Consider the following 27,303-nt stretch of genomic DNA (forward strand, 5'->3'; position numbering starts at 1 on the left):
ACAATTGGAGACTCAGCTTTCAATCACTTTATAGGTGCTGGAATAAAAGTAGAATATCAGGACATTGAAATAGTGTCTCATTTTAAGAATAATATGAGTCATTTGTATATTGATAATTACAAATTTCTGTGTGACTTGAAATGCCCTCCAAATTCAAAGATTGCATTTGTCATGAATCAAACTACATACAGTGTACATGTGGAATTGGTAAACACAAATTTGTGCAATGATAACATTGTGTATTTAGTCCACATTTCTGTTTCACAATGTAGCCAAACTATTGTTAAAGTTATTCACTGCTCATGTAGTGGTGAAATCAATATGCCCAGTAATTCTGTAAGGAGATTATTTGAAGTGGATGAAGTATGTAATAGCTGTAGTGATAAAGTTGGAGTGAACTCTGTGGTACATTTTAAAGACTGTCATTTTACTCATATAACATCAATGGTGCATGAATTAGTTGCAATAAAACTAACAGCAAAGCAATGTACTCAACCTGACATCCATGCTTTAATACCTATCACTATCACTGGCTGCATTTTTAATAACACTACAAATGTCATTGCAATTCATTCAACATGGTTTGATTTTCCTTTTGATCAACATTACTCACGGAACAAAATTTTCATTACAAACACAACCTTTTTAGCCATGAGTATTTCTACTTCATTCTCTATGATAAATTTGCTAAACAGAATAGTGGTGTTGGAAGGGCCAATAAAATTTTATGGAATTGCAGCAGACTCTTTATTTGAAATTTTGCATTCAGTTTTCTATTTACATAATCATATTGAAGTTTCAAACTGCAGTTTAAAATTCTTTACAACTAACAACGGTAATATTCATATGATGCTCAATTACCCAATGACATTAAATTTCACTAATAATGATATGAGATCTTTTATGGATCCACACACAATAATTGGTCCACATCGACCATGTTTGTTTCAATACTTTAGTAATAATACCAATGGTGAATTGCTACTAAAGTATAAAACAGTGGATTATCATATTGTATTTAATGGCAACAGCTGGGTTTATCCATTAGGTCAGTATATCCTACTTTCTCATTGTATTTGGCTTCCAGGATCAGCATTTAATGAAACTTTACCAAGTGATGTGAACCAAAAGTTTGTGACATTCGTAAATGAGCCATCTTATGTTGTTGAAAGAGATTTGTGTTACTGTACTGAGTCAGGTCAAGAAGATTGTTACATTGATCAGTTAGGACCCATTTATCCTGGGCAAACTTTAAATGCAATGTTTTCATATCCTGGCAAACTATATGAAGTACTCATTCTTGACATTAATGATGAAGAGTTACCTGAAACTGCTTGTAAAGTAGCTTTGCTACATGAAACAAAACAAATTGTAGGAAAAAACTGTACTAACTTGAATTTCACTATTACTCAAACAAATGATTACTACGATTGGTGTGAATTGATTTTTCAACATCCTATAACACCAGGTAATGCATATTACATTAAATTCTTCCCTTGCCCTGCTGGGTTTAAAAAATTACATGGAAGTTGTGAATGCGATCCCATTATGAGGTCAGATATTAACATTTGTGACATTAATGATCAGACCATATTACGTCCTGCTAACAGTTGGATATCTGCTATGACTACAAACAATACTCATTCATATTTGGTGTCATTGAATTGTCCATTTGATTATTGTGTTCCTCACTCATCACGTATAAACTTGCCAATGACTTCTGATTTACAATGTCAGTTTAGTAGATCAAATGTTTTGTGCGGACAGTGTTCTCATGGTCTCAGTACTGTATTTGGTTCTTCCAACTGTAAAGAATGTTCTAATTTTTACTTACTGATAATCATACCTGTTGCTATAGCAGGGATACTACTAGTCTTATTGCTCTTCTTCCTTAACTTGACAGTAGTTGATGGAATGATTAATGGATTTCTTTTATATGTAAATATTGTCAGTATCAATTGTGACATTTTTTTTCATCCATCTCATGTTTCTGCTACAGCTTATGTATTCATTTCCATAGCAAATCTTGACTTGGGTATTGAAACATGCTTTTACAATGGTATGGATGACTATGCTAAAATGTGGCTACAACTGATATTTCCCATTTACCTCATCTTCATTGCTACATTACTCATCATAACAAGTCGATACTGTACTAGAATACAGAGGCTCACTGCACACAGAGCCCTACCAGTTCTTGCTACACTATTCCTATTGTCCTATACTAAGATATTACGTACTGTATCCAGTGTGTTGTTCTCTTATTCCACAATAACTAGTCTTCCTAACAAAACCACTACACTGGTGTGGTCAGTAGATGCCAATGTTGCAAGGTTTGGAATAAAATTTATAGCATTGTTTGTAGTGTGTTTAATCCTCTTCCTAATTTTGATACCATTTAACATTACTTTGCTGTTTACAAGGACCCTAATGAGGTACAGAATAGTAAACTATTTTAAGCCCCTACTGGATGTGTATCAAGCACCATACAACATCAACTGTTATTACTGGGTTGGTCTACATTTACTGACGAAAACATTATTTTATGCCCTCTCAGCATTAGATGAAAGTAGTAACCTCACCATTAGTGCAGTAATGCTATATGCAATTGGAAACTACGCTGGTTATTTACGTCCTTTTAAATGTTGGATACACAATTGCAGTGAGTTAGTTCTATTGTTCAACCTCGGTACACTGTACATTACTGCCTTGTCTGCAAAAGTTGACACAGTTGCTAATGTTATGTATGCATTAGCTGCAGTTCATTTCAGCTTCATTATTTTATATCATATGATTGAATATACCATTGGAGACAGTTGTAAAAGTAAAACACAGTTACATGTTGGTACCCTTGTTATATACATCAGTAATGCTAAACCATGTTTATATATTAGCATGCTTGTAAAGTGGATTAGTATGAGGTACAATAAGACATCACCTGATGACAATATTAAATGTCATGGTGTGTTTACTAGTGATATTCCAGATAAAACTTATGATTACAGCAAATACCAAGAATTGTTATTGGGTGTAGACTGATCGTAGACTCAACAGTTGCAATCATGCACACTTAACATAAACATTCACACAAGCACATGCACAGTTTAGCATGCACAGCTATACATTTATGTACTGTTCATACTAGTTTAATTAATGAACTTTTTGCTGCATATAATTTATAATTAATTGGTCAATGCATGTTAATTACGGCAGCATGCAGAATTTGCTAGCAATGTATGCATCAATAAAATTATGCAATGAGGGGTACTTCATGTTCCATATATGTATCAGCTAGTCTAAATTGGCTGGTGACTAACTATTATGTGAAATTCAATTGGGAGCTACGTACATCAATGTAGCTATAACACATTTTTGAGATACACCATCTTCTGCTCAATCTGTAATGAATATGATTTTCCCTAGACAATTTGTAAGAATACAATGTATGCCATCATATGTAGTTATTATGTACACAATGTACTACAACATATACGTATCACCTCCCATCATACCCCAAGGTGGATACAAGTCATTGTTTATACTGCAAACATTAACCACCTTATTAGGCAACTGTCTAATAAACTACATCCATTATTCAGTTAAAATTCTAGCATACTTTTGTATGCCTATAACAAGGTACTGTATCTAAAGGAAGCATTATAGTATTTATTTGAAGATTTTGATAGTGTAGAAAGGTGACACTTTAACAAAAAGTGTTGTATTATGTTTGCGTGATATATAGTATCATTGCTGCCATTCACAGCTACTATACATACGTAGGATGATATATTCATTGGTAAGAACTAGATAACATAAAGTAAGACTGTATAACTTAGCTAATAACTGAGCAAAAATAACCTATGTGTAGTAGCAATGCAGCTGATAAGAATCAGATCTATATTGTTATTTTGTGGACCTTATATTCTATCACTATACAGATTGTAGCAAACTTGTTAAACACATTAATCAATAAATCTGTACACCAATCATTTCTTCAGAAACGAAGACCAGGATAGGACCATCCAATATGAATGAGCATAGTGAAAGCTGGATTATACTTTATTTTCCACTAGACAGACTTTATGAAGGAGTAAATCTTTCCAGCTTGCTCAAAGCTTTAGCTATAGACTGGTCATGAGTGGAGAAGTAATAGTTTTTATCTTTTAGATATCCTAAGCATTCACGTTATATATAGTTAAACATGGTCTATATATATAGTTACAAAATTATCATGGCCAGTGAATGAATACTGAATATGATATAATATCCTTGATAACAGTGTGATTACCCTTTAGATTATATTGTATATCAAGTTTTTTCTAGCAGTTTATAGGACATCGTAGCTGAATATAAATATGTACAGTATGTATATTTATCAAGGCTTATGGACAACAGCAATACTGACACATTTATTTCAATATCATTAATGAAATTTAGTAGTAAAATTTATTATAACTAATGTGTATAATATGTTATGCCAGGGAAATATCCAGGATTTTTCCGAGGTGGCTTCCAGAATTGGTCGTGAGTTTTAGGTGCAGAGGTCTGGGAGTACAATCCCAAACCCCAAGCTGCTGACAGATTACGTAGATTAAAATGCTTCACAATTTACTAGATTTATCTATACATGTCCAAATTTTCCAATTGAAGTGAAAAAGATTTTATGTCTGGTCAAGCATTGACAATAGTCATCCAAATACACTGTACATGACCAAATTCTCCAATTGAAATGAAAAATTGAAGATTTAGCTGTTAAATTTTAAGCTTTACGTATATTATTTTTTAATACCATTTTAAAATTGTGCAGTTTTGAACATTCCATGTTCTATTAGAATACATCTGATTGCTCTATTAGAGTGCATCGATCTTTATAAAAATTTTCAATAGCTACATACCCTTTATCCACTTTTGAGGAATCAATGCAAGTTTCCTATTATACTGTAGCCATATACTGTCCTCATTTGTTCTACGTGTTTGTGCTGCCAAACTATGACAGTGTTCTTACTGCAAGTCAGTTAAAATTTTAGAAGGGGTTTCCTGAACCCCAGAAATACCTTAAATACACCCCTGTTATGTTATGTATATATCAACAGTGCATTGAATTGCAATACAAAATCATGAATATTATTATGATACATTATGGCTATCCACTACATAGCTATCAAAGTCATCATTTGTGACTGAATTTGACAAAACCCGGCTTTGACGCACAAAGCTTCGTTAGGAGATATGGTGATTTTAAGTAATCATTGTATAGTAACTTCCCAGCGCCTACAGCTGTGCCAACAAAATTTGCACCAATTATTCATCTATTTACTAGTTACTACTGTGTGGGTGTATAGGTTTCTGATGGTGGATGGGGGGTGGTGGATGGTGGATGGGTGGTGGTGGGTGGATGGGTGGTGGTGGGTGGGTGGGAGGACTTAATATAAGAGTATAAAATGGAGCATGAAGACAAATGGAATCCAGAGGCCAAGTTTGAGCCCTCCATGGCCCTCCATGGCCCTCAAATCACTCCAAATTGATTGAGAACACTATTGGTGAGCTCTCTGTGAAGTCCCAGCTCACTACACACCATTACAACAAAGCCATGGCCATTTAATGGTGCCAATCTTCCACTCGTGGCTTTGACAGGGTCGGAAGAAAGCTGCTGCAGAAACCAGACTTGCCAGTACTGAAGGAAATACAGAGTGGAATATGATAGAGTATTAGACCAGCAATCCATTTCTGATAAAAACATAAGTTTGATTTTGTGTGTGTGGAAGCCGGGTTATATGAAATCCGGTCACATTTTACTACACTCACAGCCAGAAATTGTGCTTAGACTTAGCAACATGCTCAAACCAGAAGTTGTCTTCTCTACAACATTACAGCACAACCATAACTAACATTTCGATTCATGTACACTAATGAACAATTTGTATAATTAAAAATATGTACATCATGATTGCAAGTCTGTACACCAATTGGTACAATACTGTATGTATACGTGTCTTCTATATATTGCATGTAAAAGCAATTGTGTGGGATGTACACACACAATCACTTTTTTAATGTGCTAAAAAGTCATAATTATGTATGTAGGTTTAAGACCAATCTTCACCCAATAAGGGTTCTTGATATTTGCTGTAATCATATGTTTTGTCAGGAATATTACTACTAAATTTGACACCTTCAAGTTCAATGCTGTAATCTCGTGATGCATTGTCACGTCTCTTCATGATCCATTTGACAGGCACATTGAAATATGAACATGGCTTAGCCTTCACAGTACGTCTAACAAATGCACTGATATATAATTGTATCTTATCTTCTCCAATTACATAAACAATTATATGATATACAATAATCAAAATGAACTGAACTACAGCAAGCGCAAACATTGCATTAATGGCTACAGGGGACATTGTAGACAATGAAACAGCATACACAATGCTAAGATTGAATAACATGATCATTTCACTAAAATTCTGGATCCAGTATTTAAAAGGACGTAAATATCCAGTTCCACTTGCAATTGCATGTAGCATTATTACACCAACTGTGAGGTTAGTATTTCTCTCTAATGCTGATATAGCATAAAACAAAGCTTTCACTAGTAGGTGCAAACCAACCCAGTAATAACACCTGATTTTGTATGGTGCTTGATACACATCCAGTAGAGGTTTAAAGTAATTCACAATTCTGTATCTAGATAAGGTTCTTGTAAACAACAAAGTGGCATTAAATGGCAACAAAATTAGGAAGAGGATTAAACACACCACAAACAATGCTATAAATTTTATACCAAACTTACTAACATTGGCATCCACTGACCACACCAGTGTAGTGGTTTTGTTAGGAAGACTAGTTATTGTGGAATAAGAGAACAACACACTGGATACAGTACGTAATATCTTAGTATAGGACAATAGGAATAGTGTAGCAAGAACTGGTAGGGCTCTGTGTGCAGTGAGTCTCTGTATTCTAGTACAGTATCGACTTGTTATGATGAGTAATGTAGCAATGAAGATGAGGTAAATGGGAAATGCTAGTTGTAGCCACATTTTAGCATAGTCATCCATACCATTGTAAAAACATGTTTCAATACCCACATCAAGATTTGCTATGGAAATGAATACATAAGCTGTAGCAGAAACATGGGAGGGATGAAAAAAAATGTCACCATTGATACTGACAATATTTACATATAAAATGAATCCGTTAATCATTCCATCAACTACTGTCAAGTTAAGGAAGAAGAGCAATAAGACTAGTAGTATCCCTGCTATGGAAACAGGTATGATTATCGGTAAGTAAAAATTAGAACATTCTTTACAGTTGGAAGAGCCAAATACAGTACTGAGACCATGAGAACACTGTCCGCACAAAACATTTGATCTACTAAACTGACATTGTAAATCAGAAGTCATTGACAAGTTTATATGTGATGAGTGAGGTACACAATAATCAAATGGACAATTCAATGACACCACATATGAATGAGTATTGTTTGTAGTCATAGCAGATATCCAACTGTTAGCAGGACGTAATATGGTCTGATCATTAATGTCACAAGTGTGAATGAATATTGTATCTGACCTCAAGATGGGGTCACATCCACATCTTCCATCTATGTTAATGAACCCTGCTGGGCATGAGTGAAATCTTATGTAATATACATCTCTCAAGGATAATGGTGGTTGAAAAACCAATTCACACCAGTCATAGTTTTCATTGGCTTGTAGAATAGTAAAATTTAACTTAGTACAGTTTCCATCAACAAGCTGTTTTGTTTCATGAAGAGAAGGCACTGTGCAAGCAGTAGTTGGTGAGTCTATGTCATAAACATCCAACATGATAACTTGTTTGTGTTTTAGGTTTGGAATTGTTAATGTAGCACTGAGCTTTTGGCCAGGGTAAATAAATCCCAGTTGATCAACATAACAATCTACTTCATTTTTTTTATGTAAGCAGACGCAAAGTCTCTTTTTTGCAATAGAAAATGTCTCATTTACAAATGATATTAATCTTTGGTTAACTTCACTTGGCATTGTGAAAAGAAATGCTGTGTCCATTATCCATCTGCAATGAGCAATATTTAAATTGTAAGTATTGAGGGAATGAACCCATTTGTTGGCATTAAATATAATTGAGTAATTTAGTTTTCTCTTTTCACTAAATATTAAATCAAGATTATATGTACTGAAATACTGAAAATAGCATGGATGTTCATTTCTGTGCCTCGGTGAAACAGATATTGTTTCGAAAAAGAATTCCATTGTATTGTGGTTAACACTAAAGACTGTCAATGGTTTAAGTACAGCATAACATGCTTCATTAATACTAACTGCTTTGGCATAACACATTGAAATTTCAACATGATTGTGTAATGTAATGATCACTTGTGACAATTTAAAGAGTGTAGCATACTCACTTAGTTTTATTGATTTAAATAGTATTGGACCTTTTAGTGTCAAATCTCGATGAGATAAGGAAATCAGAGCATCACATTTTCCTACAGTGATATTTGCAAATGAAGTATTTTGTACCAGAACTTTTCTTTTCAAATATGAGTTGTGATACCATTGTGGATATGAGTTTATAACAGCAACATTATTAATGTTGTAAAACTGGCAGCCAACAATGTTAATGTTTGTTGATATAATCCCTTCTTTAAATTCCATTAACTCTATTACAGTCAATTTCTGACCTCCAATGCCATGCACATAAATATCTTTGAAGTGACAGTTAGTAAACTGTACAGTACTTCCATCAATAATTTTGCCATTGTAAGCACCACGTGTTTCATGTATTATAAATAAGGTCTGATGGTGTAGAAGGGTGAATATACCAGTGCATATGCAACCCACAATTTCCACAAAGTTTTAGTGTGTGGGTCAACTTCTATAACAAATGAATGTAAGGAATATTGGCATAAATTTGTGTACATCACTGTTAGGTGCATTTTATATAATGTCTGATGCATTTTAACTGAAACTTTACTCAAAAGATTAGTGTCATTAATATGAAATTGCTCATAGTTGGTTATCAATAAGTTGAATGTTTTGTTTACAAACATTTTAGCAATTTCATCATCACTGTAAACAATGAGTAATTGAGCACTTTTAATATTTTTGAGTACTGAATGACCAAGAGTGTTGATGCTAACCAAACTGTCATAACTGTTTTTTGGAACTATAATTAAATTTTCAATCACAACATCTATACAGTGATCCAAGTATGGATACCATATTGGTATGGTAACACAGTGACACCAGGTGATATGTTTATACCACAATTTTTGATGGTTATATTTTTAATTGTTAGCTTGATGTTATTAACCAGTATGATACGCAGCGATAATTTGATGCAGTGCATATCAACTGAACCACCGATACCAATAAGTGAAATGTTGTAACAATTTTGTACAGAGAGGTTAGTATGGAGGTAGTGTACCCCATGAAGAAGATACATTTGAACATTGTTAGTGAAGTACTTGTCCTTGTTAGACAAGTAATATTGTAAGTTGTGACAATCACCATGATGTGGAATACCATCAGGAGAGCAGCCATTATCAGGTATCACAGTGTAGATGGTGCACATTACAATATTTATTGTCATTATCATGAGCAATCCTTTTGAGATGGTGGGCAATCCTTTTGAAATGGTAAACATGTTAATCTTGCAGTAACTGCAAAACATAAAAACAATATACATAATTGTAGACTACTGTTATTACTACATGCATATGTGCCTGCCCATGCATTTGTATAATATGAAGGGGTCAGTGGAAAAAGGGGACATGTGCCATTTTAAATTTTCCATAAATTAGAATTGTCTGTTTTATCGAATGATCTTGTCACTAAGTAAACAACAGAATTTACAAGTTCATGACAGTCTCAAATAAATTTTTGCAAATACCACAATAATTCAATTATGTCCCTAAATTCTGTTTAATGCCCACTGTGTGGTCACCTAAATTTTCAAATGGCACTTGTCCCCTTTTGCCGCTGACCCCTTCAATTAGATAGCTTACATATGTACTCTCTGTCTATCTCTATCTTGCTCTCTCCCTCCGTTAACAAAATCCTCATAATATTATACGTATACCTTCTTCAAGCATGTACAGCGTTTTCTTATATGGCTAATGTAGAGAATTGCAAAAAGTGCCTGCAGCTCATTGATGGAATAATGATATATTGCGGTGCTACAATACACAGTGAAACATGTTTTTATTGATTATGCTTTTTTCAGTGCATTAATATATTATATAATACCCTTGTGTACAGCTATATGTAATATTATTGAGTCACATGATGAGCTTGTTTACCCATTATAACTTTAGGGTGGGGTGGTACTTTAACCACTCAATCACACACAAGTACATTAGATAGAGCACACGAACACCTGCATCAATGCATGTATAATATATACAAATGTTAAAAAGACATGGAATGGCAGTAACTATTAGATGTATTTAATAGACTTGATCTGTGATCATGAAAATGATATGTCATATGGATGTATCTGCATGTGAGCTCAAGACAAAATGGAGTTTATCTTATGACTTTCTTAATGGCTAACCTAGCTTCATAATCAAAAATAGTTTGTATGAACTGACTACCAGAATATATTTACAGCTAATGAATCATTGCATGCTCTTGACAAGCTGCTAGCTACATACTTAATGTACGTACCATTAATAGCAATAGTTACATTACTGTATTTTATATAAGCAAAATGTTTGCCAATACTGACATAATGCCACTAACTGCTATATATGTACTGCAGCAAATTCTAAGGAAAGCAATGTAGCTAGTGCAAGTAATCATAAACTTCCAAAATGTCACACTGAGGGTTTTCTGTCACATAAAGCCACCTAAGTTGGAACAGGTGTTCTGTACACATTTTTTTATTTTTACACAAAAATTCTAATTCTCTCTACTTTTAGAGCACCAAGTGTATGCTTATTAGAAAATCATGTTTAAATTTTTTTACAAGTTTGGGTGTGTCTGCTAACTGTTACTGGAACTCAAACTAGCTATAATTTGAACAGAAATTTCCACTGCAAAACATTTGCAATTAGAGAACATGATACAGCAGTGTCACAAAGTTTAAAATTCTGAAGTTAACAAGACAACCAAAAACTAGACTATAAAATACCTTCCACACAATTGTAAATCTATTAGTATTATAGAGCCGTTCTATAGTTTGGAGCAACCAAAAATGTTTTTATTCATTACCTTATGTATCTAATGCAAGTGACAGCTGCCATATCTCATAGGGGATGTTGCTGCTTTCTGCATTACGGCTAACCACATGGTTATAAGTGCATGTTTGTATATTGTGTGTGTGTGTGTGCGTGCGTGCGTGCGCGTGTGTGTGTGTGTGTGTGATAAACTCCTTTTAGATGACTCAGAAACATCTGTGTTACAGTACATTTAATGCTAGCTAGAGCTAGAGAACTTTTCATCTGCTTGACCACATGTATCTTAGTGTGGGTGTGCCCCACCCTTGCTAGTTTCTAGTGTGTATTCAGCTGTCTCAGGGCAAGGTGTCCATTGACTGTCAGTGTTTAATCTTTGACACCGTCTAAAAGATATCATGGCAAGTATACTGATAATAGACACAAAGTAGCTACCATCAACAGTAGTTACAGCAGCTATTACAAGGATGCTACAAGTTACTGAACCACCTATGCATGTACAGCTTAGTCTTTCATATCATCTGAATTATTTAGTAATAGTACGGGTAGCAGTGAAATTTGGGACAAATACCATGAGCATTGCATTGAAATTTCATTTTAACAAGAAACAAGAGTGCATGCTATTCCAAGTTAATATCATACTCATTCTTTGGTTGCCAAGCAACAATTGTTAGGGTCTGGTTGTTATGGCTTAAAAGGAAAATCAAATCACAATAGCCCATAGCAACTGATACTAGGCAAACATCAACACAGGAAACTGTTGCCATGGATACCATTTCTAAGGTAAGATGCATTTTGGGCAATAGCAACCATTGCTAAGCAACAACACTACACTGTAACATTTACCCAATGAAATTGCAATTACAACTTTTCACTGCTACCAGATAAATTTCACTGCGGGTATAGGGACTTTTGTGTGGGCAGTGAAACAGGTAAGGTATTATATTAGTTATGACATGGCAGGTACGCAAAGCACCATTAATAATAGATGCAATACTATAAACCAGCTCTTCTGTAAATATTACAATCTGAATGTGGTACAACAATGGTGTAATCCAATATGGATTTATAAAAAAAAGTAAATAAACTGGATAGCTAAATAAAAAATTGAAAATTAAAGGGGAAATAAGGATCACTGAAAAAAGCAACAAAACACGAAGGGATCACTGGGGTGGTAAACCACAAATCCTCCCTTATTAAATGTTTCTTTGATAGCTTTGTCAACTCAAAATAGGGATTTTTGGTTTACATTACCACCCTAGCAACCCCTTCTTGTTTTGGTGCTTTTTCAGTGATCTCCATTTCCCCTTTAAATTTTAATTTATCATACATATGTTCACCAGTTTAAACATATGTACTTGAGCTTCAAATATCTTGGTTTTCAGCTTTACAGCTATACATTAATAGCATGTCACAGAACTGATGTCACAACTATAAATTGGTCATACTGATGTTTGACTGGATTTGTGAAAAGGAATATGTACCTTTTTCACATGTTTTACATGCTAGCAAACAAATTATTACAACAGTTGACTCATTTTGCTAATTAAGTTTCTTGCAGTTTTACTAATGTGTAGCCAAATATTGTAGCTTCAAAGCTAGAAAGTGCTAGAAAGTGCTAGAAAGTGCTTGCACATACAGTTACATCATAGAGAAGTTATGTATTGTTAGCTACAAATGTATTAATATTGTACACTACAGGGGCAGTACCAGGATATTGCTAGGGGGAGAGAACAGAGAACAGTGTTGCTATAAAGAGACAGAGAATAGCAGGTGCTCTTTAACAGGTGCTATTGACTTCAGCTTTTGTAAAGCTATGGTGAATAGCAGGTGCTCTTAACAGAGAACAGAGAATAGCAGGTGCTCTTTATAACAACACTGTTCTCCTTGAGAACAGTGTTGTTATAAAGAGCACCTGCTATGAACTCAGCTCCTCTGTGACCAACATTGTTGTCCGATATGTCCAGTGACTGAAGAGTTGTGCTAGTTTTTACACAAGCCATAATTGCTGCTACACCATCAACTCCAAATCTATTGCTAGATATGTCAAGTGCTTGAATGGTGCTATTTTTTGAAACTGCACTGGCTACTTTTTTAACAAACTGGTCACTGAGTTTATGTTTTGACATCTTAAATCTTTGAAAATACCCTCTTTCAATAATCTTACAATAAGCGTCATGTATTGATGTCAAATTGTTGCTTAACAAATTTATTTGCTCAATAGCTGATGTTTTTGCCTTGTAACGCTTGTTGCAAAGAAAACGTTTCAATATGGACATACCTGTATCACCTATGTGACAACTTTCAAGGTTTATCGACTTCCATCTCGACGGAGACTTGGCCATAAAAGTGGTCAGTGAAAGAACGTGATAAGGAAGCAATGTTAAACCTTGTAAATTGATACGGTCTTCAGCAAACAACCCTGAGATTACATCTGGCAAGGTTACATCAGAGTCACTACCCTCCAAGATACACTGGAACAAATGCAAACCTTGTTTTCTACCTAGTACAGTTCCACCAGATGCTAAATCTTGTTGCTTGCTAAGAAACTGTTGAAATGTAGCAGACTTTACACCAGAAATTCCTACATACATCATCCACATAAATGATAAGTGATCTTTCCAAAATTCTTTTATCCCTACTAACTGTTGATCAAGAGGAAGATTTGATACAAAATAAGCAGCCAAATACTCTTGTATGGTAAGGTGTAAGAAATTGAAAGATATAGTATGCCCTGCACCTCCCCTCTGGGGATGGTGTTTCACACTTGGCAACAAGCCATACCCATTAGACGCTTCTTTACTGCTAAAAATTTCTGGACAGACCTTTTTAACTTCAGCTTTTGTAAACACCAGCTTATTTTGCTGCAGCCCAATATATGCCAACTGTGACAACTTGTGTATTATAGCATAAACTGCTTCAGGAAAATCTCTGATGTCAGAAAAACCTTCAGATAATGCAGCTCCTTTTTTACCCATATGATGACATATAGTATGAATTATGAATAGCTTATTCATTTCAGTTAATGTCCTTGGTAAGCTCCCTTGAGTCCCTTCTTTAAACAAATACATAAGTATGGCTAAACACAGTGGTATGTAGCAAATACTGTTGATTATGGGATTGTTATCAAGATACTCTAACAATCTTCCTTTGGATTTTTTACTTAGTGACATTTCAATGTATCGATTTCGTTGCTCCTCTGCAAAGCCCAAAATTTCAACTTTTTTAACAAACAAAGAGGTGGAAGCAGTTGGCCTTGATGTAACGATCACCATAGCTTTTGGAAGAATTTCACCACGGATAAGATCAGATAGAAAACGAATCTTTTTAGGACATTCATCATATCCATCTAGCAAGAATACAACATCTTCACCACCATTTCGATTGATATGCTGGTTGATCTGACTAACCATTTCCTTATCTTGGTTAGCATACTTGTCAAGTAGATCAGAAAGTGATTCAACTGATTGAATGTAGTCATCCCGCATGTAGAACAGTAAAAAGAATTTCTTGTTTTTAAGTAGCTCACTGTTGGCCCATCTGTAAGCAGCTTCTTCAGCAAGCACCGTTTTTCCAATTCCAGGAGCACCTTCAATTAAAACAGTTCTTGGTGGTACACTAGTCCCAACAGTAGGGTCTGTAGAAAATATATCTGATATATTCTTTGTTATTCTTGAATTGTCAGATGGGTCTTCTCTATAGTGTTGCATTTTTGATGACAATTTTTTGAATGGATCTTCCTTGGACAGTGCCATCTGATCAACAATTGGGCTTCCAATTTTATGTCGACGAACGACCTCCATTAGTTCCTTCTGTCCCTTCTTGCCAGTGTGGTGTATTACCACAACACTAACAATCATTTTTGGCTGGTTTGGTGGCCACTCATTTTCTTCAGAGACATCTCTGATTGCTTTATATGAGCCACGTAAATTGTCCCTAAAGCTGTCAACAAGGTCCTTACCTGTATAAGCAACACAAATATGTATATTAGTACAAGTACAACAAAAGCTACCAGGACATAGTGCTTAAAATATACAAAAATAGCCCATTGTTTAGTTCTAGTACAGTAAACTCTTGTTTATCTTATCCGTATTCTTGAAATTGTAATGACTGTTCAATTAGAATATCTAGAGTGTGGGTGCATGCTTGTCAGTATACTTTAGTAGTATATGAACAGAGTTCTGTTAAATAAATGGGATACTTAACTGAACACTTTTACCCACAAAAGAAAAGGTACATACAGTACAGCACTTACATTCACTATCAATAGCATCACAGACTTTGCTCCATATTGCATTAGGATCGGTGTCAAGCCATAAACTAAACATCTCATTACAGCACCGGTCCACATCTGCTGGATAATTAGATTCAATAGCATCAAGCCGACCTTTCTCAATTTTCAGATAGATTCCAATTTTCTTCCAGTAGCTTGAATAGTTAGGTGTGAAATGCTTTGCAAGCTCTTTCAGATGTGGCTCTACATGTGGATGTATAGACACAAAGATTACTACATGTACCCAGCATTGTTGTCAATGTTTCCAGTTGTTCTCTTTCTGAACTGGGGATATACGTATACAGTGTACACTAGGCACTATAATATTAAGTATGACTTTGGTACCTAGTTGTGATGAGGAAGCTTTAAAATGGAGAATACCACCCTGTATACTAAGTACCAATTATCAGATCAAATTAAAATATAGCAGTGACATAGGACAACTGTATACTAATTATACATGCATAGGATCAAGTACATGAGCTCCAATATGTTTATTAGGTTAAACTAAAAGGCTGCAGCACAAGTTGCTGTAGACGATCATTGTAAAGCTCTAAAACAATAAAATGAAGTACTATTGTGCAAAACCCTCGGGGAAATTGAATAAGCATATGATATACTATCTCCAGATCTGTAGTGTCAGGTGACAACATGTGGATCGGCTTTGCTGCTTTGTCTTGTTTTCTATAGCAGGGCCACGATTATCACCGCGACTAGCACACAAACAAGGTATAGAAATGCAATTTGTACCTAATGAACACATTAGTAGCTTTGGCTCCAATTTGCACAAGCAACAGCTAATAGGGCAGTAACTTAGTCTTTGTGTGACAACACATCGGACAACACGTGGACCTTAGTCCCATTAGGCATTAGTCTTTTATAGCGTACTCTATTTTAACCATATACAGTTATCGACCACATGACCTGTGAAGGCTCGTTAATTCAAAAAGCCAAGAAGCTTCTAGTCTAATCCGAGGGACCTGGCCTGAAAAGCTGTAGATCGCTGGTAAAATCTGGCACAATAATTAAGATCTTATGGAAATCTTGAATTCTCATTTGAAGTCTTAAAGATTTCGGGTTATGTCGAGTTTGTCGAACCCTCGTCTGAGTGAGCGGAGTATCGCTAGATGTAGTACACTACTATGGTTGAAAAGAATTTATTGCTACTATTTTTGTACATCGAGAGTTCATCAAGAAGCTATGACTGCAATACTACTAATGGGAGTGACTGCATGTATGTCTACAGACAGTACTTCCAATAAGTGGACATGGCTCATGAAAGAAGTTGGGTTTAGACTATGGCATGTTAATACACTTCCACACCTTTAATTTATTCCAATATGGGTCAGATTCGGATGTTGGATAATCTGTAAAGCAAGTCAGACACGGGTAAAATGTGGCCCAGTTGACTGGATGACCCATCCCAGGTTTAATGCTGAAACACTGATATTAAAGCTTAGTAAACTATGAAATCTATTCTATTAGCAGCTTAAGTAGGGCATAATGGACAAACACTATGCCCCTTAATTATTATATTAAAATGCAGAATGAACTTGATCAAAATAAATACTAGTTAAAGCACTAGTGCTATTTTTTTCCATATTGCACAAGCAATGGCGGTGCTTTAACTGGGTTTATAGTACTAAAGTAGTGACTACGAAGAGTGGGGGTGACGCCAAGTAGCAGGAGGTAAGTGCCTATCCGCGTAAGTTCGAGACCGTGTGTATTGCAGTGATTCAGTGTGATGAAGCTAGCTAGCTAAGTAGCTTTAATTGATTTGAGCTGCCAAGAGCGACAGTAAGTGGCGAACTGCTTGTTCCTCAGTTGAGGCCTGGCTTAATTCCCATGAGTAAAGTCTGTGACTTTGTTATAGAGAGGCTTACTATCGTGTAGCGGGTGAGAGTGCATTTATAGAAGCCATGGTGTGGCGCTGGGAACGATACCACGAAGGCAACTGGAAGCGAATTTGCTTAATGTGTTCCACCTGACTTTACAATGTGGACAGGAGTCACTTTGTAGTGTTGATAATGCCATCTGTTCTGTTCCCTCGCTAACTGCATTCGCTAAGAATGGCTTTCAGGGTAATTCGCCCACTTGTGTTTAGGTCATGACATTGTTTTGTGTTTATGATACGCTATAATTGTTGAATGGCTTCATAACATTGCAGTGGTTTGGTGAAAGGAATGTGATAATGTGTGTGGCATTGGTCATGCTTTGGTCAACTTGTTTACTGTTTCAACAGTGCTGTATTGGGATCAAAGGGAAAATACAGTACACTTGGGCAAATACAGCACACTGCCAGCTTTGAAGTGTGCAGCCAGGTGTACAATATGGAAATAAAAGTACACTTTTCACTTTGATCTTTTCACCCAAAGTACAATAATAAGTGTTAAATAACACAACAACTTTGTACTGGTCCCTTTTAAGAGCATCATTCTGCTGCATGTTCACATAAAGCCAACCTGTATCTTTCATACTTTTACAGGCTGTGATCCCATCTCGTATCAAGTTTCCAAACAAGAGGGCTTTCTCTGATGTGGCTTATTTGAACCAGGGTGTAATTCAAGCTTCTGAAGGCATGAAAAGGTGGTATTACCCTGTACATAGCAGAGTAACTAAAGAGGGCCTCGTTGGCTACCAAATATATAGTGAATCCCATCAAGTGAAAAAAGGACATCTCCCTAGCTTCAGTTAGGGAATATAAATCTTAAACACACGTGGGACAGTGAGGCTGGCACCAAAATCAAAACTCTTTTGGAAGGAACTGTGATTCCTCACCTGACCAGTGCCAGAGGATTGGAAATGCTATCTAGCAAATCTGGGATAAAAATATCACATAGCAATTGGCAAGCAAGCTTCTGTACAGACAGACGTTTGTAAAACAGATTGACATTTTCCATTACTATGTTGCTCACATTCAGCATCTTCCCTAGGACATAGGATATTACAAAATGACAATTATGCATCTACTACAAAGGTAGTACCAATAACCAATGACCAAATCATTACACTCAAGAGTGCTATGATAAACGTTATCATACAGCGTTATAAATGCAACACAAAGATGAACATGTACTGGAATCCACAAATGTACAAAAAGTTGCTTAAGCAAGAGATGTGATATGCACACGAAAGCTATAAGTTTTCAGTATGTAATTTGATACATAATAAACATACCAGCTGTTACTTCTTTTACAAAGGGGTGGACTAACACCAGAAAGTGAATACATACAGCTGTAAAGTTTATCTTGTATGTGCAACAATGTTGTAAATAGATTAAAGTACAAGCATTACAAGGTAAATGGAGATAACTCTGTGAATATTTTACATTCTTGCTCATAACTTACGATCAACAAAAGCATTTGCAACGTAACTTGACTACAAACAACTTGGTATGTTCAACTTGTGAGTTATCTGACGTAGCCATGAAGATACAAACTACTGCATCTGGCAGTGTTAAAAATGCATACAAGGTAACTTTGTGGATTTCTATTTTCAAACTATTCAAGATAACGATCTTACTTTGGCACAGAAGAGGTTAGTTATAAAATCAGCCACAACTATCTTGTAGCACTATCACGTGAGTTCAATGTGCAATTGCATTGGTTGGGTCGTGTTAGTCGTGGTACGAAATTACCAAGGCTAAAAAAAAATAGCCGAATAGTTAAAATTTAGTGGTGTCTGTATTTTCCATGGTGACTGGATCAATTGCAGAGGCGCTTCTCCTACTGTTCTTCATTTGTAGTGCTGTGTAACGGGCTGAACATAGCTGAAAGCAAAGCATGATGGCTACTTCACTTTCAAGTCAGTAATTTATAACTGGGGTGTGTGTTCAGATGAAAATATTAGCTCTGACTCCATTCTTTTGATGCAGTATGCGTGGATTCACCAGTATAATAATGTTACTAAAAAGTAAACAAACAAGTAAATGTTCACTAGTATATCTGCAGGTGTAGGTGACCTCCCTTGTTTCCCTACTTTTTATCCCTAATCAAGCTTAAAATTCTTATTTTTTCCTTATACTTGCAATGCATACAGAATTATTGGTTTAATACTAAATGTGACCAGCTGAGAAAAAGCAGCCGTTTGTGCACATTCCTCGAATTCCATTTTATTGCATCTCTGCAATCTATAGTAACAAAAGATTGGACAGTCAAAGTTTCAGCCTACTATGATGAATGGTCTTGGAGTTATAGCGTTTGACAGTTGGAACGGTGATAAACTCGATTTGTACAGCGACAATATGGAAAGCAAATTACATATGCTTAGATAATCGATCATAACTCACGACTGAAACAAGCTACAAAGATGGGACTTGGCTCAATCTGTGCACCATGAACTGACAAATCAATCAAGGTATGGTGCTTTCCCTGTACTCCTCCGTGTTGACAAAGAAGAAAGCCATTCCAACTAAGAAATAATGATGGTGAATGTTTTTTTTTTACTGTACCGTAAATAAACACCCATAACTCATGTATCCTTTGCTGTGTGAACACGAAACAATCCATAAACAGGCGAATCCAGTGGTATATGGGTTATATTGATTTGGGCTTAACTTCAGTGCATAGGAAAGTGTTTAAAGCATGCGTAAATTTTTCATGCAGCACGTGTATTTTTACCCAGTGTATTTCAATATGGTTTGATGGCAAAATAGAATTTTGTGAAAATGGCCGGTTTTCACTTAGTGGGTCACAAATTCAGTTTTTCACAAAGAATAATAAATGATTGGAACAGTTTACCATGTGACGTTGTATGTATCACTAGTACTTATTTTTAAAACTAAACTAGATACATTATAACCACTGTTTTATTTTTTGTAAGACTACTGTCTCTTCCCTATCACCAATTAATAATATAGTTATTGTAATTTTGTGTTTCACAAGTACACAAAAATTTTGGAATTTTCAACTAGAGTAGGGACCATAGCACATTGATAAAAAGTACTGAAACAAGCTGGAGTAGTGCACGATATTAAATCACAGTAAAATAAAAAGAAGTGTTATATCCCTACTGTGTACTTTTTGCTATGGTCCATACTCTAGTTGAAATTCCAAATTTTTTGTGTGTACTTATTTGTTAACTTTTTTGTAAAATAAAATTATCATGACTGGTGAACCCACACATACGCATCAAATGAAAGAAATGGCACTGTGCGCCCCAGCCACCAATTATCGTCTGAAAAGTGAAGTATCCATTACGCTTTGTTGTCAGCTATGTTCAACCTGTTACACAGCACTACGAATCAAGAACTGTTCGAAAAGCACCTCTGCAATCAAAGTAACCACCATGAAAAATACAGACAATTTCCATTACGAAGGGAAGCCATCACGTGCTACCACCAAATCGAGACCTTTCGCTGTCAGCAAAGATAAATAGGACACAAATGAGGACACTGGTAAGTCCATGAAGAATGCATTATACATACTGTGGTATGCCAAAAGGCACCACTTGGGCTGAAGTGACGTTGAACAGTGAAAAAAGCTGTAGCCTTAGCCATTATCGAGTTGCAAGCTGTAGCCTTAGCCATTACCGAGTTGCACTTGTCTGAAGGCATCAGTCAGTCAGTCAGTCAGTAGAAAATTCTGTTTAATAATTGGTTTTAAAATTCCGTAGAAACTTGTCGAAAACGTTTCAGGTCGATCTGAAGGCTTGTTTGGGTACACTTTTACCCAAGCAATACTGCCTCATCGTCGTCAGGGAAAAATAAGGCTGGTTTTTGGGTGATGCTTTTTCATGGACCACATCCACACCTTTGTGGTCCCTACTATACAGTACTATCATACTGTATGATAACTAGTGAAATATTTTGTAATCCTCAAGGCTGCCTAATTCTGTCACAATTTGTGGCCGGCTGTGGGTACATGCTTGGTCTAACAGCATATTGCTGTTAGTTCTATGCCAATAATGTAATACTAAGTGATTGAGTGTATAGTTCATTAATCACTATAGTGTACACAAAAGTGTCTATAGACACTGAAATATCAATTACAATGCCTTTTCACCATAAGCACTGTCAGTACTGAGATATACCGTACGCAAGGAAATTTTGACGTCAAACGAATTTGACGAATTGGTTTAATTCGTCAAATTTAAATTCGTCAAATGTTTATAAGCACCCTTAAAAGTACAAGTTTTGCCTACAATTTCTTGATTTCCGTCAACATTTTATTCGTCAAATCTGCTGAAGTCTGAATTCGTCACAAATTTTTCTTATGTCAAAATTTCCTTGGGTACGGTAGTTCCTCTTTACAGGTCGAACACAAAGTACCAGCCCAGACCAAAAATGGAATATTTGACACAGAAACATTCTTAACCACTAAACCACAGCAAGACAAATAATGGAATATGAAACAATTCTGGGTTGAGCCCTGCTACTTCTAAAAATCAGGTGCCCATGCAGTTAGCTATACCATGTAGCTAAATAGGGGATTCATCAACTATTCAGCTATTTACAAAAGCCATGCAATTAACTATTATAGCTAACTATGTAATGATACTGTAGCTACAGCATGTTATTGTAATTGAATGTATTTCACCATTTACTGATTAGGGGTGGTCCACAATTTTCTGCTTTTTTGCAAGCGTACAAAGAGTACTCTTTTTTCTAACCCCCCCTCAGCCCAAAGCGTACTGTATAAATGTTGATGTATTGTATAGCAGAACAAACACATGGATACTTTTGTAATATTGCAAAATTCATGTATTTGTTTTGTCTTTTAGACATCTTATCATTTTGATGCTTTTGAAGCTGATACCCTGAAAGAAACATCCCTACACATAGCAGGAATTAGTACCTGCAGCTGATGCACATTTGCAAATATGTACATACACATCATAGAAACAGTTCTTGGCTATTTTCAACATGTTCATACAAAACCATCCCAACACTGGCAGTAGCAACAGTAGTACAGACACTTTCCTACTCCTTGCAAATTTTCAAATCGAAAAGCATGCTCACGTGACCATTAAATAATTGTTAGCTCGAGCCTGCTGAGCTCTAAGGTCGCAGTTGCTGTACAGGACGAGTACAAGAGGCAAGGTACATAGTATTTGTAGCATTGTGCTATTAAATGATCTTGTGGATAATCCAGTTAGCGAGATAGTTTCTCACGAATTACGCTTTATGAAATATACTTTACGGATTTAAATTGCAAGTTGTTGTAAAGTGTCTGTACTAGTTTGTTAGGTATTCACCATAGTCTGAGGTGGAGTGGAGTCAGGAGATGTGGGTGCACACTGCAGAGCGGACAGGTTTTCTCTATAGGCAACCCACAACTACCACAACTATGTAGTCTAAACAAATTAGTACCCACTTAATCCAGCCTCCCTAAACCCACAACATCTGCAGGTAGAAAACAAAAGCAGCAAGCAGTGTAGCTACAAGCTATTCAGTTGTAACCGTTTATCAGTGTTACTAGATTGCTAGGCTAAGACTAAAGAGAAAGAAAAGTAAGCGCTGTTATAAGCCTGTGGTACGTGTTATCACGGTGATAAGCATCTTACCTGTAGATTCAATAAGCTTTATCTTTCCTTTAGTTTATAAAGCTTCTTTTCATTGGTAGCTAACCCTAGCTATAGCCTCAGTGTTTTCCAGAGTTCGCCGAAGCACAATTTCGTCCAATCATGTGTTGGCTTGGGCCTATGCATTAACAGCATCAGCTCACTTTAGACCACCGTTTACACTTGGACACTGAATAAGTAGCAGTAGAGGTTTACTACTAGAGCCTTATCACTACATTCGGATTTCTCGCCAACTCACGTGATTGACATTTTTAAAAAGCGTACATGCAATTTTACCCCCTCCCCCCTAGTGTACAGTTTGTACGCTTGCAAAAAAGCAGAAAATTGTGGATCACCCCTTAGTTTGTAATTGATTAATTACATCGTTATACTCTGCTAAGGAAGTGTAATTTAACAAGTCTACAAGTTACGCACAGAGTGTCTATTGTTTCCCTCCATTTTCATTTGCACAAGTATGGGACATGTCCTCTTTCAATTTGAAGGGGTATATATGCTATCTCTGGTAGCCTATGAGGCCTCCAAACATTGTTTTCCATATTTTCCATATGTAGTGCCTTTCAGTGTTACAGTGCATATAGCACTCTTATTCGTTTGATCTTCACCCACACAAGTGCTTTAATTCATACATTATTTAGCCCTTACTTCTGACATACTGGCTACTTTTACCATTTAATGGTTTTTGGGTGCGTATGGACAAACATAGCTAGATAGGCAGATAGGTAGGTAGGTAGGTACACACACACACACACACACAGACAACACACACACACAGACAACACACACACACACAGACAACACACACACACACAGACAACACACACACAGACACACTACATACATGCACTATACAGACACTAGGGCTGAGCGATACTGCCATTTTAGTATCACGATCGATACTAAAGCCACTATTCACGATACCGAATAGTTCACGATACTTACAAATAAGTCAATCATAGCTGGTGCTACATAGCATATTGCTCAGCATTCCTGCAGGAAGTCCTTATAGGTGATAGCAAACTAGCCACTATCATCATTGTTTACAGTAACAGTTATTGTAACACATGCTTTGAGGTTGTTATGGTGTTCACACCTCTCTGCAGGGGAAACCAGATGGGTGGACATTATCATTTCCAAGGATTCTTAGCCAAGTACTGCATAACAAATGGATTTTTAATGACAGTAATGTACAGGCATGGTATCATGATAGTTAATAACAAAATATTGCGATATCAATACTTTCAAAATATCGCGATATATCGCTAAAACGGTAGTATCGCTCAGCCCTAACAGACACAAACACTTTTTATAGAAACAATTTCAGTAAACCAGGTACATGCCCACAGCTGTCCTTTGGCCATCTATGGGTGCACACCTGGTTTAATAATGGAATATACCCATAATTTTAACTAGGACTATTGGTGTTGCCAGTGTTTATTCTAAGGCTTTTTTTTGTTTGGGGGGGAGCTTTTCCTCCTTGAAATCTAAGACCCCCAAAATTGTGAGTGACAACTGCTATGTACACTGATTTTAAAATAGTAAAAACTACCTCAGATTCAATCTGACAGTCTAATACGTAAAATTTCCACTTAAAAATTGTACATATAATCTTAATTCTTTCAGAATGGTCTAATTTAAAATGTCCAAGTGCACATATACAATAGCAGAAATTCCTACATACTGAAATTTTTGTTATTTTCACGGATTTCATGGTTGCTGAGTGTTCCGCCAAATTTTCATCATCTCAAAATAATGATTATCTCTATGCTTTCTATTTTTCTAATAGATAACCTCAATAAAAAAATAGCGATCGTTGAAAATAAAACCACAAAAATCTTGATATTTGCTGAACCACAAAAATCACATACTTCCAAAAATTTGTATGTATATGGTAGTGATGGCTTTCAGTATGTGAGAGCCCAGTTTCTTTGATTAAGCTTGTTTTCAAAACAGCACACTCGACTTGTTGCTAAAGTCATCCTCTGAAAGTTTAAATTGTCTAAGCCAGTTTGCCTTCAAAATAGCATGCAAAACCAGCAGAAATACCCCCTGATGTAATCAGTTTCAAAATGCTTGTTTTGTGAATGGCTGTTAGTGGATAGCATTGGAAAAATAATCTAATGTTCAATCTCAGATACCCTATTTAAACTTTTTTTCTTGAAGATATTCACCCTGATCTTAGATTGTTGGTGTCTTGTGGTATCATACAGTCAATGCAATGCCTCACACAATTATTTTTATTCAACATGTTCATATACGAAGTGTTCTACTAAGAGAATTGCAATGTGAGCAACACTCATGTATTAAACTCTAGGATCTGGCTTTACCCATTCACTAAAAATCAGTACTCTTAACACAGACTTGACTAACTAGTCTGGCAGTTATTGTAACTGTTTTATGTGGCTGTCATCTTGAATAAGTGTAGTTGTATATAGACTTGCACTCAGTCACTTCCTCAATAAACAAAATTCTGAATAGACACTGGTTTGAGTCTTAGCAATTATAAGATAAAAGTGTTGTAAGGGAACTTGATTAACCTAAAGCCTAATGCTCTTCCATTATTTACTCTTGCTAATGCAAATAGTGGCAAGAAATTAAAGTTTTAAAATCACTACACTACCTTAGCCAGAACGATATTTACAGCAAACAGACCAGAAATTACTGCCTTGGTAGTCTGGCGGCACCTGGCTCTTCAAGGGTCAGGTTAACATAGCATACACAAGTTGTGCTTTACAGCCTGTTTGATACTAGCAATCCAGTTTGAACTATCTCGAATCAGAGCGATTTCCAAGATAGTGTAAATGTGTACCATATCACACTGAACCGCTTTGAAATGGACCTGCTAGGGATGTGGGCCTAGTTGATCTGGAGAACTACAGCTAAAATGGCAACTGTAATGATGAAATGAAGCCAAGTATTTAGGCGATGATACGGAAGGACGGCCTCAAGAACAACATAAGGACTCAAGAACAACATAAGGACTCAAGAACAACATAAGGACTCAAGAACAACATAAGGACTCAAGAACAACATAAGGACTCAAGAACAAACAGGTACAAGTAGTCAACCAACCCAGTGCAATTGAGAGGTTATCATCAACACTTAAGACTTTGTCATGCCTAATAACCTGACGATAATAGAGTGTAGAAATCCTTTACTCCATCAACAATCTCTACTTTGATGAAAATTATGATTGTGGGTTTGTATGGACTGCCAAGAGTTAAAATGGATTTTCCATTCTGATTGGACAGTTGTTTTTCCAATTGGCTCCACAACTAGTGTATGCTATGTTCACCAGACTACCAGCACAAATCATTGTACCCTGGTATATTTTCAGTAATTTTGTGGTGAGGTTAGAATAACAATTAAGAAGTGACATTTTTTTACTCCAAGTCAATTACTGGTGAGCTTTAATTAGAATTCACCAGTACAATTGCAGTCATGCCTAAAGCGTTAGCAGTATGTACGAAAGCAAACTGGAAAATCAACATTCCTTGTTTTGTTGGGACTACTACAGGACCTACGCCTACGTCAGCAAGATATACACACTTAAATTCACTTACTGCCTCGAAACTTTAGTGTTTCACTGTCATCTACACTAGGAAGTTGTTCTCTTGGTTGCCCCTCATGTGCCATGTTCGCGAATTAAGGGTGGCCCAACGTAGGGAGTATTCAAAATTTTCTTGGAAATCGCTTCTAAAATCACGTGTACACAACGTGTGAGACCTTATCGTAATCACTGCATGATCGAGTCGATCGGATCAAGTACATGATTCTAGCGTCTAAGTTATATATGGTTACAGACTTCAGGTTTCAAACAGCAGACCACAGACTTCGCGTCAGTGCCGTGCATGCCGTGTAAGGGGGGAAAATATGACCGCCCATCTTGCATCAGTAGTGCGGGCGAGACTCAAGTTCAGGGGCGTAGAGAGGGCTTCCAAAGGTTTTGGAAATCCCCTAACTGAATTTAAATTCAAAGTTTCAGCAGGACCTCATACACCAAGTCAAAAGTAGCTATACAGTGCATCACGTGACAGTCTGTACTGAGCTAGTAGTACATTTATCTCTCAGGGAAGGATAGATGGGACACAAGTACTCTTGAAATTTTTCGAGATATTCTAATAGTGCCAGCACAGGTTGTTGGCAGACCATCAACACACTTGTACTGTACTGAAAGACCGGAATTATTGATTAAAAAATTAGTGGTAGCACACACATGATGTGCCGGTCTGAGGACTCACTTGCATTTAATTTATACAAAATTGTCATCATTTAATCATTGATGTTTTCTCTCAGCAGTCAAGTATATCTCTAATAGAGTATT

At 36.1% G+C, this 27,303-nt stretch overlaps 2 protein-coding genes across 5 annotated transcripts; both read right to left on the bottom strand.

The window, feature by feature from the left end:
• Positions 1-6,171: 6,171 nt before the first annotated feature.
• LOC136239042 (uncharacterized) lies at positions 6,172-8,411 on the bottom strand. Its single transcript, XM_066029779.1, has 2 exons — positions 6,797-8,411; positions 6,172-6,276 (listed from the first exon to the last, which is right to left on the bottom strand). Exons 1-2 carry the CDS (start codon positions 8,346-8,348, stop codon positions 6,266-6,268), a joined length of 1,563 nt encoding a protein of 520 aa, XP_065885851.1. The 5' UTR covers positions 8,349-8,411; the 3' UTR covers positions 6,172-6,265.
• A 921-nt stretch (positions 8,412-9,332) lies between these two features.
• On the bottom strand, positions 9,333-26,710 carry LOC136239062 (nucleotide-binding oligomerization domain-containing protein 1-like). Of its 4 annotated transcripts, XR_010693335.1 has the most exons (5): positions 26,543-26,709; positions 15,444-15,665; positions 13,470-15,149; positions 10,019-11,574; positions 9,333-9,673 (listed from the first exon to the last, which is right to left on the bottom strand). XR_010693335.1 is itself a non-coding variant. In XM_066029804.1 (4 exons), exons 1-4 carry the CDS (start codon positions 26,613-26,615, stop codon positions 9,606-9,608), a joined length of 2,043 nt encoding a protein of 680 aa, XP_065885876.1. In that variant the 5' UTR covers positions 26,616-26,710; the 3' UTR covers positions 9,340-9,605. The 4 variants fall into 4 exon arrangements, 3 of the variants coding, with proteins under 3 accessions (XP_065885876.1, XP_065885877.1, XP_065885875.1); XM_066029804.1 differs by lacking the exon at positions 10,019-11,574 and having other exon boundaries at positions 9,340-9,673; positions 26,543-26,710; XM_066029805.1 differs by lacking the exon at positions 9,333-9,673 and having other exon boundaries at positions 9,700-11,574.
• Positions 26,711-27,303: the final 593 nt, after the last annotated feature.

This window comes from Dysidea avara, chromosome 11, assembly GCF_963678975.1.
Source record: "Dysidea avara chromosome 11, odDysAvar1.4, whole genome shotgun sequence".
Taxonomy (NCBI): domain Eukaryota; kingdom Metazoa; phylum Porifera; class Demospongiae; order Dictyoceratida; family Dysideidae; genus Dysidea; species Dysidea avara.